Source organism: Eulemur rufifrons, chromosome 5 (assembly GCF_041146395.1).
Source record: "Eulemur rufifrons isolate Redbay chromosome 5, OSU_ERuf_1, whole genome shotgun sequence".
NCBI classification, from domain to species: Eukaryota; Metazoa; Chordata; class Mammalia; order Primates; family Lemuridae; genus Eulemur; species Eulemur rufifrons.
The window spans coordinates 55159000-55174235 of record NC_090987.1 but is presented as its reverse complement, the minus strand read 5'-3'; the positions used below and the strand labels follow the sequence as shown (position 1 = coordinate 55174235).

The following is a 15236-nucleotide window of genomic DNA, read 5'->3' as shown; positions in this document are numbered from 1 at the left end:
TGGCTTCCCGACTAGAAGGAACCCCGAGGACCCCCATTGAGGGACATTTCCATGGTGATGGATCGGGGAAAGGACGGGGCCACAGACCTGCAGATTTACAGTGGGCTCTGCAGCCCGCAGGCCCTCCCTCGTGTGGGGAGCCCCCTCCTCACCCGGTCAGAGCCCAGGGCAAAGCTGCTGCTCCTGCTCCCAGCCCTCTGGCCAGGAGACCCTGCCAAGAGGAAGTCCCTGAGACCCGGGAGGGGTAGGGGACACGGGCTTCCCAGGGTCCACCGGCCAGAGCAGGAAGTTGGCTGGGGCTCTGTCCATTAGCTGAGCAAACAGTGAGGTTCTCAGGCAGACAGGTTGAGGCCCCAGCCCAGGAGGGGGTGAGGACAGGGTATATGAAACCCTCAGGGCCAGGCTCCGGGAGGCCCATCTTAGGTCCTGGAGTGTCCATGGAGCACTGCTGCGCCATGAAATTCACCGCCACCTTCCTGGTGCTCTGTGTGGCCCTGGTCAGCCACTCTGGTGAGTGACCCCCGGGCTCCCCACTGTAGCCATCCACACCTGGGGCGCCAGGCTTCTCCTGCTGGTCCTCCCAGGCTCACCTCCCATGCCCAGCCTCCTGCCCCCCAGGGCTCCCGTGCCCCGGCTTCCTGTGGCCCTCGAGCCCTCTGGCCTCCTCTCACACCCTTGCCCGCCTCGGGTTTCTCTCTCTGACCCACTGACAGCTGCCCCTGGTCTCGGAACACCCATCTGTTCCGTCTGGTGACCGTCCAGGCACAGCACGAGTGTCCCCTCCTGTGCGGAGCCTGCCCAGAGTCCACCTGTCCTTCCTCTGCCCTCAGGCTGCCTCTACGGCCCTCTCTGCAGCAGTGTCCTCGCTGGGCCATGGCCGTCTGTATTTGAGGCTGCTTCTCCCAACCAGCAGGGGCCTTCCAGAGCCCGGGCTGGGTTAGACCCCTCTCTGTGACCCCGGACTTGGCACCGGGCAGCCACCAGCGAGGGAAGGATGCTGAGGGGTGCTGGGCAGAGTGGAGGCTCCCTTGAGGACCTCCCAGAGAGGACAAGTCATCAGCAGGTCTCCTTGAGCACCCCCCCCGCCCCCCCCCCCCCCCCCCCCCCCCGCCTACAGTGGCTGATTCTTCCCCATTGTGTTTGTAGCTGCGGCTTTCTTTGTGGACTCAGTGGCTAAGCCTGTGGCCCAACCTGTGGCTGCCCTCGACTCCGCCGCAGGGGCCGTGGCCAACCCCCTTCTCAGCCACCTGAACCCCCTGAAGTTCATGCTGACCAGCCTGGGGATCCCTGTGGAGCACCTCATAGAGGAATCCCAGAAGTGTGTGGCTGAGCTGGGCCCCGAGGCCGTGGGGGCCGTGAAGACTCTGCTGGTAACACGGGCACTGCGGGCACCTCCCCGTGGGGCTGTCCCTCCCCAGCCATCCTCGACATACCAGAGGCATTCCGGCCCTACATCAGGCTCATGCCCATCCTGCTCTCTCAAGCCCTGGCCCTGGGAGAAGCTCGGGTCCTCGGGTTGAACTGGGCTGACCGTAGCTGAGCTGCAGGGGCTGGTGGAGCATGGGATGCAGCCCCCATGGGGAGGCGCCAGGGGACTACGGCACTCTGTCCCAGGGCCCACTCCCCAGAGCCGGTAGCTGCCCGAGTTCCCACGTGAGTTCTCCTTGGTGGCAGTGAGGGGCAAGACACACTGAAGTTTGGCTTCTCCTTTCTAGGGGGCCCTGACACTGTTTGGTTGACCGGAGGCTGGAGAAGCCTTGCCTGAGGACAAGATGCCGCCCCCCTGAGCATCCACGGCCTTCCCTCCCTCTCTTAATAAACATGGTTAAGAGCAACCTGGGTTGATGTGTTCTTGCCTGAATGCCAATCTCCGTGGGGGGCCGAGAGCACCATGTCCCAGATTATGTGAGGGGGTGTGTGTGTGTGTGCATGAGAGAAAGAGAGAGAGAGAAGAAAGGTTGCTGACATGTGGCAGGTGGCCTAAAGCCAGCAATGAAAGGTGACAGAGATCGGGCAGGTATCAGAGTTAAACTAAACTGGATTTGGAAACTAAATTGCTCTGTAATTGTTTATGAAACATGGAAATTATCTAATTGTTGAAGATTGGTGAGAACACACCTAGCAACCAAAGCCATTTGTTGCTAATATTTGAAAGTTTTAATTTTTTCCCTTGACTTACAGATTTCTCCCTTAGAATGGGCAGAATTGGGGGCTACAGAAAATTTGCTGATATTTGTTTCCCTATGGTTTCTGGTGGCTTCATTCAAATAACCGAGCGGCTTTGATGGCCGCGTTTCCGGACTGACCCCCGTGTTGATGGGAAGGGGGCCCAGAACCCAGACACCGCCTGCACTTTGGGGGCGCTGCCCAGCCAACGCCTTTGCTGAAGCATAAACAACTGTTCCGTGCACCCAGACGGAACCCATTTTCACGTATTTTATAATTAAAATGTGGCTCTGGCCTTCCTCTGTTCCTTTTGACAAGTATATTTAGAGATTTAAACTTTTTTTGGCCCTTTTGATAAATTTACAGCCCAACCAGAACAGGAAGGAAGCCACCTGGATAGAGACTGCATGTAAATCTCAGTATCAACACATTGCCCCTAAGATTGTCGAGGGTTGTGAATCTTTCTGGAAGGCTTTGGTCTAGACAACAATGAACCAGGAGTGAGAGGAATCATTTTGCATCTCTGGTGAGGAAGGCAGTGGGGACCCAGACCTGATAGGACCCTAGGCCAGCCTCTCCCAGCATTACACATCCAGGCTCTCTGCAGGCTGTCCGGCAACAATTCCTTAACTGACTGGATTAAAATGTCTGAGTGAATCTCTCGGGGAGCACTACATGCCACAGGAGCTGGTTGGAGCTGATGGCAGGTGGTCCAAGGACCCCATCCTGAGGCAGCTCTGTTCCCTCCACTGTGGGATCTCCCCAGGAAAACAATGAAGGGGAAGCAAAGTGCTTGGAGAGAGCCCCTGAGGGTCAGCAGCAGCACAGTCCTGGAGGGCCTGGTCCCAAACCTGTGACATACGCACAATGGCAGTGAACAGCGCCGAGGGTGGGCTGTAGTAGACGCCAGTTCCCCTCCAGAAGGAGCTCCACATTCCCATGGCTCTTGGGAGCATTGGTAGCTGGCAGAAATCAGCTAAATTGCTTTCTGGGAATTGCCCTCAGTCAAAGAAATCCACCTTGCCCAGGGTCACCTCCTACCCCAGAGGCAGTCTGCGTCTAGGCTAGGTTGAGGCAGGTTATGAAGGCTCGGCCTCCCTGCCTCAGGGCAGAGGAATCTGCAGGGTGCCCCCAGCCCCAGTGCTACCCGCTGCCCCCCCCACCCAGGCCTTTGTGACTTCTCTATTGGCCAGTATTAATTCCTCAGATTCCCCAAACCGGGCACATCACAGTTGTTAATTTAGGGTGTGTCCTGTGCCCTGGAGCTGGTGCCTCAGCTGCATCTTTAAAAGGCTATTCCAATGCTGTATCTTCTCCAAATCCCTGCACACAAATCTGTCTCGAAGAATGCTTCCAGGGGACCCAAGGCAAGACAGTACATTACTGTTTATCTAAGAAAGGTGTCTATGTGTAGGATAAAATATTTTAAAAATATCTTACGTTACCATAAAAGACCACATAAAAAATTTTAAAAGCAACCTCTAAAAATTGAAATTAAAACAAAACAAAACAAATAAACTTGATTTCTAATGGTGCCATAACCATAAAGGAACTATTATTCCAAGTAATGTGCAAACATAGTAATTTAACTCTACATCCTAGGGGGTGGGAGGACACACCCCAAGGACAAGAGGAACTACAAAAACAATTTTGAACTTTTCTTCCTTTTTTTTTCTTCACAAACTCAACCAAGTGGTATTAAACTTTTCTTATTGGTGGTGTTGCTATACTGAGGCTGATCTCTGCAGATTCTGTGACAAGTCAAATGAGTAATTATGTCAGTGTCACTGAAGCCTGAGCTTCCTGGTAAAGTTAAAAGGAGATGCTGATAAGATCATTAGGGGATGCTGATAATATAAGATCATTAACATTAAATAAAAACCTTAGGGCTCAAGATTAGAATTGGAAGCATAATTATAAATGTCTGATGTATTTTATCTTTGGGAAAAAAATTTCTCTTATCTCTACTCCTGAAATGACCGACAAACTGACCCACCCAGTAGCAACAAGAAAGAATGCTGGCATCCAGAAGGAACCAGGAATCTTTGGAGAAATGGCTGATTCCAGGTCTGGAGCAGAAAACAGAAAAGATAAACCTGGAATATCTTTTTATGAAAAAAGATACTAGAATAGAAGGAGGCTACCAAAGACTGTCAGGATTGGGCCAACAAGACGCAAGGCCCAATCTGAATAAAGTCCCCACGGTCCAAGAACACGCAATGGTAACCTCGGCAATGAATGAGATCCATCAAATTTGTTTAAATCCATCTGCAGGGAAAACGTATCCTGCTTGGTAACCTTTGGAAGACACAAGGAAACTACCTCATTCTTTTGAAAACTGATAAAAGATGTATCCTGTCTTTTCTATAAAATCCATACCAGGGTAACCAACAGTAGATGAAGGAAATGTCTTTGCACAAAGGATAAGCAAAGGAATGGTGAGAACTGGCTGCCGCCTGTGATGGACTGATGGGCGCAGGGATGTCAGTCAAAGGCTGCTGGAGCCACAAAAAGACAGCGAGCAACGCACACCTGATGGAAGCACACGACACCTTTGAAGTAGTTCTGTCTTCCATCCCCCAAATCAAACTTGAATTTGACGGCCGGGCGCGGTGGCTCGCGCCTGTAATCCTAGCACTCTGGGAGGCCGAGGTGGGCGGATCGTTTGAGCTCAGGAGTTCGAGACCAGCCTGAGCAAGAGCGAGACCCCATCTCTACTAAAAAAATAGAAAGAAATTATATGGACAGCTAAAAAAAAATATATATATAGAAAAAATTAGCCGGGCATGGTGGTGCATGCCTGTAGTCCCAGCTACTCGGGAGGCTGAGACAGGAGGATCGCTTGAGCTCAGGAGTTTGAGGTTGCTGTGAGCTAGGCTGACGCCACGGCACTCACTCTAGCCTGGGCAACAGAGTGAGACTCTGTCTCAAACAAAAAAAAAAAAAAAAAAAAAAAAAACTTGAATTTGACAAGCTTCTAGATCCACCAATCAAATGACAGGAAATGTGGAGGCTAGAGGAACATGTTAAAGGTCACGATCAGGGTGCAACCAATGAAATCCAGACTGGGGTGAAACTGTACAGGACAAACAACTCAATTTCTGTAACATCAACAACAAAAAAGATGAGAAATCAGGAATGAAATTATAGATCACAAAAGAGACTTAAACATATCAAAGAATTGCAACATACACATTTGAATTCCATCTTGATTCAAGCAAAATGTAAATTTTAAAAAAGACATCTAGGGAAATGTGAGCACTGACTATTTAGTGATGTGAATATTTTAGGTGGGGTAATAGCATAATGCTTTCATTTGTTAAACAGAATGCTTATCACTTTGAAATATATACTGAAATATTTACAGATGAAATGATACGGTATCTGGACTTTGTTTCAAAATGATCCAGGGTGTGCATGCCAGGTGGGAGCCAAGTCAAAACAAGATTGGCCATGTAAGGGTAACTGGTGATGAGTGGATAGAGTAGATTAAATACACTTCAGTATATGTCACAAACGTTTCAAAATGCAAAGTTAAAAAACGATTAAAAGTCAACTGAGAGAATACATGCAACACACATAACTAATATAGGACAAGTATCCTGAATACATAAAGAACTATGAATCAACAAAAGGACAAAATCCCCAGTAGACATAAAATCGTAAGAGGACTCTGAACAAGTAGCAACAAGTATGCCTGTTTTTAACAAGGAAAACAGACATTGAAACCACAGTGAAATACCATTTCATATCCACCAGGTTGTCAAAATTTAACAGCCTGATAAAAATAAGCATTGGTAAAATTGTGGAACAATGAAAAACATCTCATAAACTGCTGGTGGAAGAGTAGATGGGAACAAACACTTTGGAAAGGGTTAAGCATGTCTGGCAAAGTCAAATACAGTCGTGTGTCACTTAACGACGGGGATACATTCAGGGAAATGCATCGTTAGGCAATTTCATCATTGTGCAAACATCACAGTGTTTGCACACAAATCTAGACCACACGGAGTACTACACTTAGGCTGTATGCTATGGCCCATTGCTCCCCGGCTACAAGCCTGTATAGCATGTTACTGTACTGAATTACTATAGGCAATTGTAACACAATGGTATTTGTGTATCTAAATAAATCTAAACATAGAAAAGGAACAGTAAAGTATAAAAATCTTATGGGACCCCTGCTGTATATGCAATGCATGACTACACATGCATGCCTTACCACCTAGCAATTCCAACCCTAAGGTTTATACTCCAGAGAAAAATCTTACATATCTCTATCTACCAGAATGTTTAGAGAAGAACATTTTATAAGTAGAGGGTGGGGACGTGGGAGAAGAAAACTAGAAACAGCTCAAAGATTTTTCAATTGCCCCCCAAAACCCCCATGCCCATTATCAGTCACTCTTCTTTGGAGAAATGTCAATTCAAATCCTTTGTCCTTTTTTTTGTGTGTGTGTGAGATGAGGTCTCGCTCTGTTGCCTGGGCTGGAGTGCAGTGGTGTCACCATAGCTTACTGCAACACAAACTCCTGGGCTCAAGTGATCCTCCCACCTCCCACCTTGGCCTCCCAGAGTGCTAGGATTACAGGTGTGAGCCACGGCGCCCAGCCTGTAAGAGTTCTTTACATATCCTGAAGACTAGGCTCATCAGATATATGACTTGCAAATATTTCAAATATTTTCTCCCATTCTACTGGCTGTTGTTTCACTTTCTTTTCCTTTGAAGCACCAAAGTTTTTAATTTTGATGAAGTTCAATTACTTTTTCTTTCGATGCTTGTGCTGGAAGGCACATATCTAAGTAACTATTGCCACATATTTATACTTATGGTTCTTTTCCCCCCTCAGGGTTCTATAGTTCTGACTCTTATATTTTTTATTCATTTTGAATCATTGTAGTATGATGTGAGGTGGAGGTCCATCTTTATTTTCTTGCTTGTGAATACAGGCATACCTTGTTTTATTGTGCTTCACTTTATTGTGCTTTGCAGATACTGTGGGTTTTTACAAATGGAAGATTGTGGCAGGCCTGCATTAAGCAAGACAATTGGTGCCATTTTTCCAACAGCATGTGCTCACCTTGTGTGTGTGTCACACTTTGGTAATTCTCACAATATTTCAAACTTTTTCATTGTTATTTTATCTGTTATGGTGATCCGTGATCTTTGATGTTACTACAGTATTACGAGTAGTTTTGGGGAGCCACGAACTGTGCCCGTGCACGACGGCAAACTTAGCTGATAAATGTTGTGTGTCCGGACGGCTCCACTGACCGGTTGTCCCCATCTCTCCCTCTCCTCAGGCCGCACTGTTCCCTGAGACACAATATTTAAATTAGGCCAATTAATAACCCTACAGTGGCCTCTGAGTGTCCAAGTGAAAGGAAGACGCGCACGTCTCTCACTTCACATCAAAAGCTGGAAATTAGGCCGGGCGTGGTGGCTCACGCCTGTAATCCTAGCACTCTGGGAGGCCGAGGTGGGCGGATCGTTTGAGCTCAGGAGTTCGAGACCAGCCTGAGCAAGAGCGAGACCCCATCTCTACTAAAAATAGAAAGAAATTATATGGACAGCTAAAATATATATATAGAAAAAATTAGCCGGGCATGGTGGCGCATGCCTGTAGTCCCAGCTACTCGGGAGGCTGAGACAGGAGGATCACTTAAGCCCAGGAGTTTGAGGTTGCTGTGAGCTAGGCTGACGCCACGGCACTCACTCTAGCCTGGGCAACAGAGTGAGACTCTGTCTCAAAAAAAAAAAAAAAAAAAAAAAGCTGGAAATTATTCATCTTGGCAAGGAAGGCGTGTTGAAAGGCGAGACAGGCCAAAAGTTAGGCCTCTCGCACCAGTTAGCCAAGCTGTGAATACAGAGTTCTTGAAGGAAACGCAATGTGCTACAACAGTGAACACTCACACGATAAGAAAATGAAACCACCTTACTGCTGATATGGAGAAAGCTAGTGGTCTGGACAGATCAAACCAGCCGTAACATTCCCTTAAACCAAAACCTAATCCAGAGCAAGGCCATACCTAATTCTCTTCAATTCTATGAAGGCCGAGAGAGATGAGAAAGCTACAGCAGAAAAGTTAAAAGCTAGCAGAGGTTGGTTCATGAAGTTTAAGGAAAGACGTTACTAGTATCTCCATACCATGAAAGTGTGAGGTAAAATAGCAGGTGCTGATGGAGAAGCTGCAATAAGTTATCCAGAATATCTAGCTAAGATAATGGATAAAGGTGGTTATACTAAAAAACTGATTTTCAATATGGATGAAATAGCCTTATTTTGGAAGAAGACACCAGTTAGGACCTTCACAGCTAGAGAGAAGTCAATGTCTGGCTTCAAAATTTCAAAGGACAGGCTGACTCGCTTGTCAGGGGCTAATGCAGCTGGTGACTTGACATTGAAGCCAGTGCTCACTGACCATTCCAAAAGTCCTGGGGCCCTTAAAAATTGTTAAATCTTCTCTGCCAGGGCTCCGTAAATAAGACAACAACGCCTGGCGACAGTGCGTCTGTTCACAGCATGGTTTACTGAATATTTTAAGCCCACTGTCGAAAAATAACCACCCAAGAGCTCTGATGGAGATGTAGAAGATTACTCTGGTTTTCATGCCTGCTAACAACATCTCCTCCGCAGCCTGTGGATCAAGGAGTAATTCCAACTTTCAAGTAAGAAATATATTTTGTAAGACTATAGATGCCATAGATAGTGATTCCTCTGATGGATCTGAGCAAAGTCGACGGAAAATCTTCTGGAAAGGAGATTCCATTCTAGATGCCATTAAGAACATCTGTGATTCATGGAGGAGGTAAAAATACCATTAACAAGAGTTTGGAAGAAGTTGATTCCAACCCTCATGGATGACTTTGAGGGGTTCAAAACTTCAGTGGAGGAAGGAATTGTAGACATGGTGGAAATAGCAAGAGAACTAGAATTAGAAGCAGAGCCTGAAGATGGGACTGAGTTGCTGCAATCTCATAAAACTTGAATGATGAGGAGTTGCTTCTTATGGGTGAGCAAAGAGTGGTTTTTTTGAGATGGAATCTGCTCTTGGTGAAGATGTTGTGAACATTGTTGAAGTCACGACAAAGGATTTAGAATATTCCATAATCTTAGTTGATAAAGCAGCAGCAGGGTTTGAGAGGACTGACTGCAATTTTGAAAGAAGTTCTACTGTGGGTAAAATGCTATCAAACAGCACTGTATGCTACAGGAATCTTGTGAAAGGAAGAGTCAACTGGTGTGGCAAAATTGTTGTCTTCTAAGAAATTGTCACAGCCACTCCAACCTTCAGCAACCACCACCCTCATCAGTCAGCAGCATCAATATTGAGGCAAGACCATCCATCAGTAAAAGATTACGACTCGCTGAAGGCTCAGATAATCATTAGCACTTTTAGCAATATTTTTTAATTAAAGCATGCACATTGGGGTTTTTTAGACATAATGCTATGGCACACTTAGACTACAGTGTAAACATAACTGTCATATGCACTGGGAAACCACAATATTATATGACTCACTTCCTTGCAATATTTGCTTTATTGCAGTGGTCTGGAACCAAATCTGCAACAAGATATAAAAAATAAAAAATGTGTCTAAAAAATTAATCAAAACACAAATTCAGTTGTCCCAGCACTATTTTTTGAAGAGATTATGCTTTCCCCTATTTTGGTGCCTTGGCATCTTTGTCACAAATCAATTGACCATAAACATAAGGGTTTATTCCTGGACTCCCACTTCAATTCCATTATCCATATGCTATCCTTATGTTAGTACCACACTGTCTTGATTACTGTAACTTGGTAATGAGTTTTGAAATCAAGAAGTTTGGGTCCTCCAACTTTCTTTTTCAAGATTGGCTATTTGGGGTCCAGTGAATTTCTATATGAATTTTAAGATTAGCATGTCAATTTCTGCAACACACAAAATAGGGATCGCATTGAATCTGTAGATCAATTTGGAGAGTACTGCAATCTTAACAAATATTAAGTTTTTCAATCCATGAACATGAAATATCTTTCACTTAGGTCTTCTTTCAATGATGTTTTGTAGTTTTCAGTGTGAGTGTTGTGCTTCTTTCATTAAATTTATTCCTCTTTTATTGTTTAATGCTATTGTAAATGGAATTGTTTTCTTAATCTCATCTTTGTTCATTGCTAGTGAATAGAAACACAATTGATTTTTGTATATTGACCTTGTATGCTACTACAACCTTGCTGAACTCATTTATTAGCTCTAATTTTTTTTTTTTTTACTTCGTTTTGGTGTGGATTACTTAGGATTTTCTATGTACAAGATCATATCTTCTGCAAATATAGGAGGACATCGTGTCTTTTTTCTGATCTTAGGGGGAGTCTTTTACCATTAAGTATGACGTTAACTCTTTGCAAATGCCCTCTATCAGGTTAAAGTTTTCCTCTCTTTTTTAATGAAGGGGCTTAAAATTTTGCCAAATCATCCTGTGCTTTTGTCCTTTATTCTACTGACAAAGCATCACATTAACTGAGGGATATTAAGCCAACCTTGCATTCTTGGGATAAATCTCACTTGGTTATGGCGTATACTCCTTTCTTAATATATTGCTGGATCCAGTTTGGGTAGTATGCTTTTGAGGATTTGGGGGTCTATATTTGTAAGTTATACTGGTATGTAGTTTTCTTTGAGATAACTCTGGTTTTGATATTAGGGTAATACTGGCCTCATGGAATGAGTTAAGGAGTGTTCCCTCCTCTATTTTTTGAAGTTTGTGAAGAATTGATATCAATTCTTGAATGTCTGGTAGATTTCACCAGTAAAGCCATTAGGGTCTGAACTTTTCTTTCCATATAGTTTTTTTCATTACTAATTCAATCTCTTTATTATGTCTATTCAGATTTCTATTTCCTCTTGATTCAGCTTTGGTAGTTTGTGTCTTTATAGGAATCTGTCCATTTCATCTGCATTATCTAATTCATTGGTATACAATTATCCATAGATTCCATAATAATCTTCTTTATTATATAGAGTTGGTAGTAATGCCCTCTCTTCATTTTTGATTAATTTGAGTGTTATTTTTTTTCTGTTCCATCTACTTAAAGGCTCATCAATTTTGTAGCCTGTCCAAAAAAAATCAACTTTTGGTTTTGATTTTTCTCTATTGCTTTTTCTATTCTCTACTTAATAATTTTCTACCTTCTTTCTGCTTGCTTTGGATTTGGTTTGCTTTTTGTTTTCCAGTGTCTTAAGGTGGAAGATTTGAGATCTTTTTTATTTTTTAATGTGTTTAGGTTCAGTTGGTTTACAGTGTTGTTCAAGTCTCCTATTACCTTATAGCTCTTCTGCCTAGTTGTTCCACCCACTGAGAACAAGGTATTGAAGTGTCCCTGTCTAGTATTCCTGAATTGTGTATTTCTCCCTTCCATTCCACCAGTTTCTGCTTCACGTAGTTCAGGACTTTGGTGTTACTTATCACTATAAAATATTCCTCTTTATTTCTAGTAACATTTATTTTCTCCAGGCTATTTTGTCTGATACTAGGATAGCCACTCCAACTTTCTTCTAGTTTGTTTGCATGACATCTTTTTCCATCCTTCTACCGTCAGCCTATTTGTATTTTCTTCTCTAAAGTGCATCTCTTGCAGAGTGCATATGCTTGGATCTTCTTTATTTTTATCCAATCTGTCCTTCGATTGTTTGATCTACTCATATTTAATGTTGTTATTGATATTGTTGGATTTATGGCTGACATTTTACTCTTTGTTTTCTATGTCTCATGTCTTTTTTGTTCCTCTATTCCTCCTTTACTACTTTTTTTTTGCATTGAGTTAATTATTTTCTAGTGTAACATTTTAATTCCTTTAATACTTTTTTGCACTCAATTTCATAAAACATACTGTTAAAAAAGTTGATTCACATAACAAAGCTGTGCCAAATATAATAAAATTTTCTCATAACTGAATCAAATCCTCTAAAATCGTTTTTAAAAAAATTTGGATCTGTATCAACAAAACTGGTGTTTCTTTTTTCAAAGAAGCTATTGAACTTTGTAGCAAAAGTTTGTATGTTTCTCTTCAAGTACTCATAAATTATTGACTCTATAGACTATTAACATCAAATTCAAAGGGGTAATGCATAATTTAAAAAGCAACTCTACACTTATCAACATAAAAAAGTATCCTTCAAATTTTACTTGTATTTTTTTTTTTTTTTTGCAATTTACAAAATGTTGATTACAATCAAACTTCATAATGTTAGAAGATAGGTAAAAACCATATTCTTGATTTGTATTATGAAGTTTTGCTTTCAACATAAATTCTTTTACCTGTATGTGAAGGTCACAAATACGTTTTTCCTTTCCTTGGAGCTTCACTTTGGTTCATTCTTACTTAGTGCAATATTGGTGAGAAAATGTGCAAGTATTCCTTCTGTTTCAAGATAATCTTAAATTGGAATCAACAGAACAGTAAATCATTAAAACTCCTTCATAATTAAGCCAATTAGCAAAAGAGAAGATTAAACTGTCTTCTATTTCTCTGAATGACTTTTTGATTTGCACCTATACACTAAACAATTCTAGCAACTAGGTCTAGGACACCTTTTCAAGAAGAATGTTTCAGAAAACTGAACACAACTTTATTTCCCATAAGCACCATATGGTGAAACAAAAAGGGAAACTCAGGCTCATTTTAAAATTCCAGTAAATCCAGGCTTTTGACCTAACATAGCAGAAACACTATTTGCAGTGATATAACAAACCCTCTCTCCTTTTTCCTTTTCATATGTAGCTAAAGTTCTTCTTTAGTAGATGGAAAAGATGCAAAAATATCTATGCCACAAGTTTGATTTTTTTAGGCTAAGAATTCACATTTCTTTGTAAATTTGGAAATCCTTCAAGACACATTGTACACAAAGTATTAACTGGGCAGAATGTTTTATACTGCACACTCATCTAAACAAGTATCTTAAATTTTTCAAATTTTGAATCAACTGATCTTTAATAGTATTAGAAAGATCTTGTATTCTATAGGTAACTGTTGGCTTACCTGAAGATCTTTCATTTTTGTAAAACATTTTTCTGCTTTATAAACAAAACTGCCATATCATTAATTTTTCTACCTTCTATTAGAAAAAATTTTTTTTCTGTGCAAAAATACAAGCCCTTTTATAGCTGGCCAAATCTATAATCTCAGAACCTGTTACAAAATTGTTTAAAAACTTTGTTGGACATTTAATGCTGATTTCAGGTGATTAATTTCATCTATTTTTTGACCATTCAGAGGAAACATTAAATTCAAGATGTCTTACTATTGTTTTATTACCTTTATTTTTTTACACAAAACAGATTTTCTTCTTTTGCTCTGGTGCAGCAAATTGCAATTGTCATCCATCCTGAAATCTGCTAGATCTAGTTTTTACTGATCCAGTTGTACAACTTGCTCTGCATTTCCACTCAATTCTGTATCAGAACTGATCTTAAAGTTTAATAATTTGTCCATACTTATTCTATAAACTAGGAAAATGATATGAACATAGGTACCTTAATTACTAATAATCATTTACATAGGTACAGTAATTCTCGCTGTCTGCATAAAATATTCAGATAAACACATTAAAATGTTGCTTTGGTTAGTAGTAAAACACTGTTAGAATGGAATCAATTCTTTGACATCAACTGATGATGTGTTTATGTGCAATACAGACAAGCAATGCAATGGTTCCTTATCTTAAACACTGTAACAGTTAAAGGAAAATATGATCCTATAAAAATAACCAAGCTTTGTTTAGCAACAAAAAATTTTTTACAGTACCAGTCACATTAGCCATATTTCAAGTGCTCAAATGCAACACATGGCTAGAGGCCACCATATTGAAGAACACAGAGCCAATCCTTTGCATCAGGGTAAACTTAGCTGCGTTTAGAAATTCTTGGACACCTTCAATCTGTTATGTGCTGCTGCTCTATTTACTGTCTTCTAATGCTTCGTCTCACCAGTTACTTCTGAAAGGCAATCTTTTTACACTTAAACCATTTTGAATAACACAAAAAGCCTAAAGGAAACAGGCTAAAAAGAATCCACTTAGCATCAAATGCTATCTTTTATTATTTTTAATTACTCGGCTGCTTAGTGGGAGCACGCCGGATCTCTTGCAGACTAAAATCTGAAAGAAAGATAACGAGAAATGGTCTATAGCCACACCACCCTGAAGGTGCCCAATCTGTTCTGATCTCGGAGGCTAAGCAGGGTGGGGCCCGGTTAGTACTTGGATGGGAGAAAGATAAGGAGAAATGAGGAAACATGAAGTAAAATGCAGCTTGAGAAAATTCTTTCACTAAATACTTTGTCAAATCAGTAAAAACAAGAGCCTTGGCGGTAGACACAGGAGATGTTGAGTCAGGGCTTACGTAATCAAACAGTGAATTCAAAACTCACTTACCTGTCTTTTCACCCATGTGTGACGCAGGAGCTCACTCCTCTTTTGTAAACATTTCAAATTCCCCTTCCTTTCTATGTTTACTGCTCTGCAAGCCTTCCTCAGCTTATCATCTGTCAACTGGACCTTAGCAGAAGCCAGCTAACTAGTCTGATGACAATTTAGTCTTATTCTGTTCACTCATCTTCCACAGTGCTGCTACAGCACACGTTCTAACACAAAAATCTGGTAATGCTACTCCCAATCAAAACCTTGTTCGGCTCCTCCATCACCTACACCACGAAGTTCAAACTTTAGCATGTGGTTCAAAAGGCTATTCATATTTACACACGTTTCACAAAAGGTCTTAACGTAGCTATTATTCATCCTGAAAACAAGTTCTTAGTCCTTCAAAATCCAGCTCAAAGGTCACCACTGAAAGATTTTGTAAACCCACATAGACAGAGTTGCTTCCTCCACACCTGGTGTAACTTTAGTGCCTATTGCACTAGATTATCATGGTCAACAAGCAACTTTAAGTCAGGAATCATGCCTGTAAATTTCCATTTCCCTCAAACGTCTCAGTTTTAAGTAAGCTTAGGCAGCTTATTAGTGGTAACTTTGCAAGCCCAGCAGCTTAGATTCGCTTTGCTGGTTAAACTGAAAAGTATCCGGC

The 15236-nt window shown here is 42.0% G+C and overlaps 1 protein-coding gene across 1 annotated transcript; it reads left to right on the top strand.

The window, feature by feature from the left end:
- Window positions 1-379: 379 nt before the first annotated feature.
- SCGB3A1 (secretoglobin family 3A member 1) lies at window positions 380-1812 on the top strand. The gene is made up of 3 exons (XM_069468327.1): window positions 380-510; window positions 1147-1370; window positions 1716-1812. Exons 1-3 carry the CDS (start codon window positions 384-386, stop codon window positions 1737-1739), a joined length of 375 nt encoding a protein of 124 aa, XP_069324428.1. The 5' UTR covers window positions 380-383; the 3' UTR covers window positions 1740-1812.
- The last annotated feature ends 13424 nt before the right edge of the window (window positions 1813-15236 follow it).

Bases quoted from the DNA above. Each gene is read 5' to 3' on its own strand.
- SCGB3A1 (XM_069468327.1), top strand. From the start codon at position 384: ATGAAACCCTCAGGGCCAGGCTCCGGGAGGCCCATCTTAGGTCCTGGA. The intron at 511-1,146 runs GTGAGTGACCCC...TTGTGTTTGTAG, and splicing joins GGCCCTGGTCAGCCACTCTG to CTGCGGCTTTCTTTGTGGAC. The intron at 1,371-1,715 runs GTAACACGGGCA...TCTCCTTTCTAG, and splicing joins GGGCCGTGAAGACTCTGCTG to GGGGCCCTGACACTGTTTGG.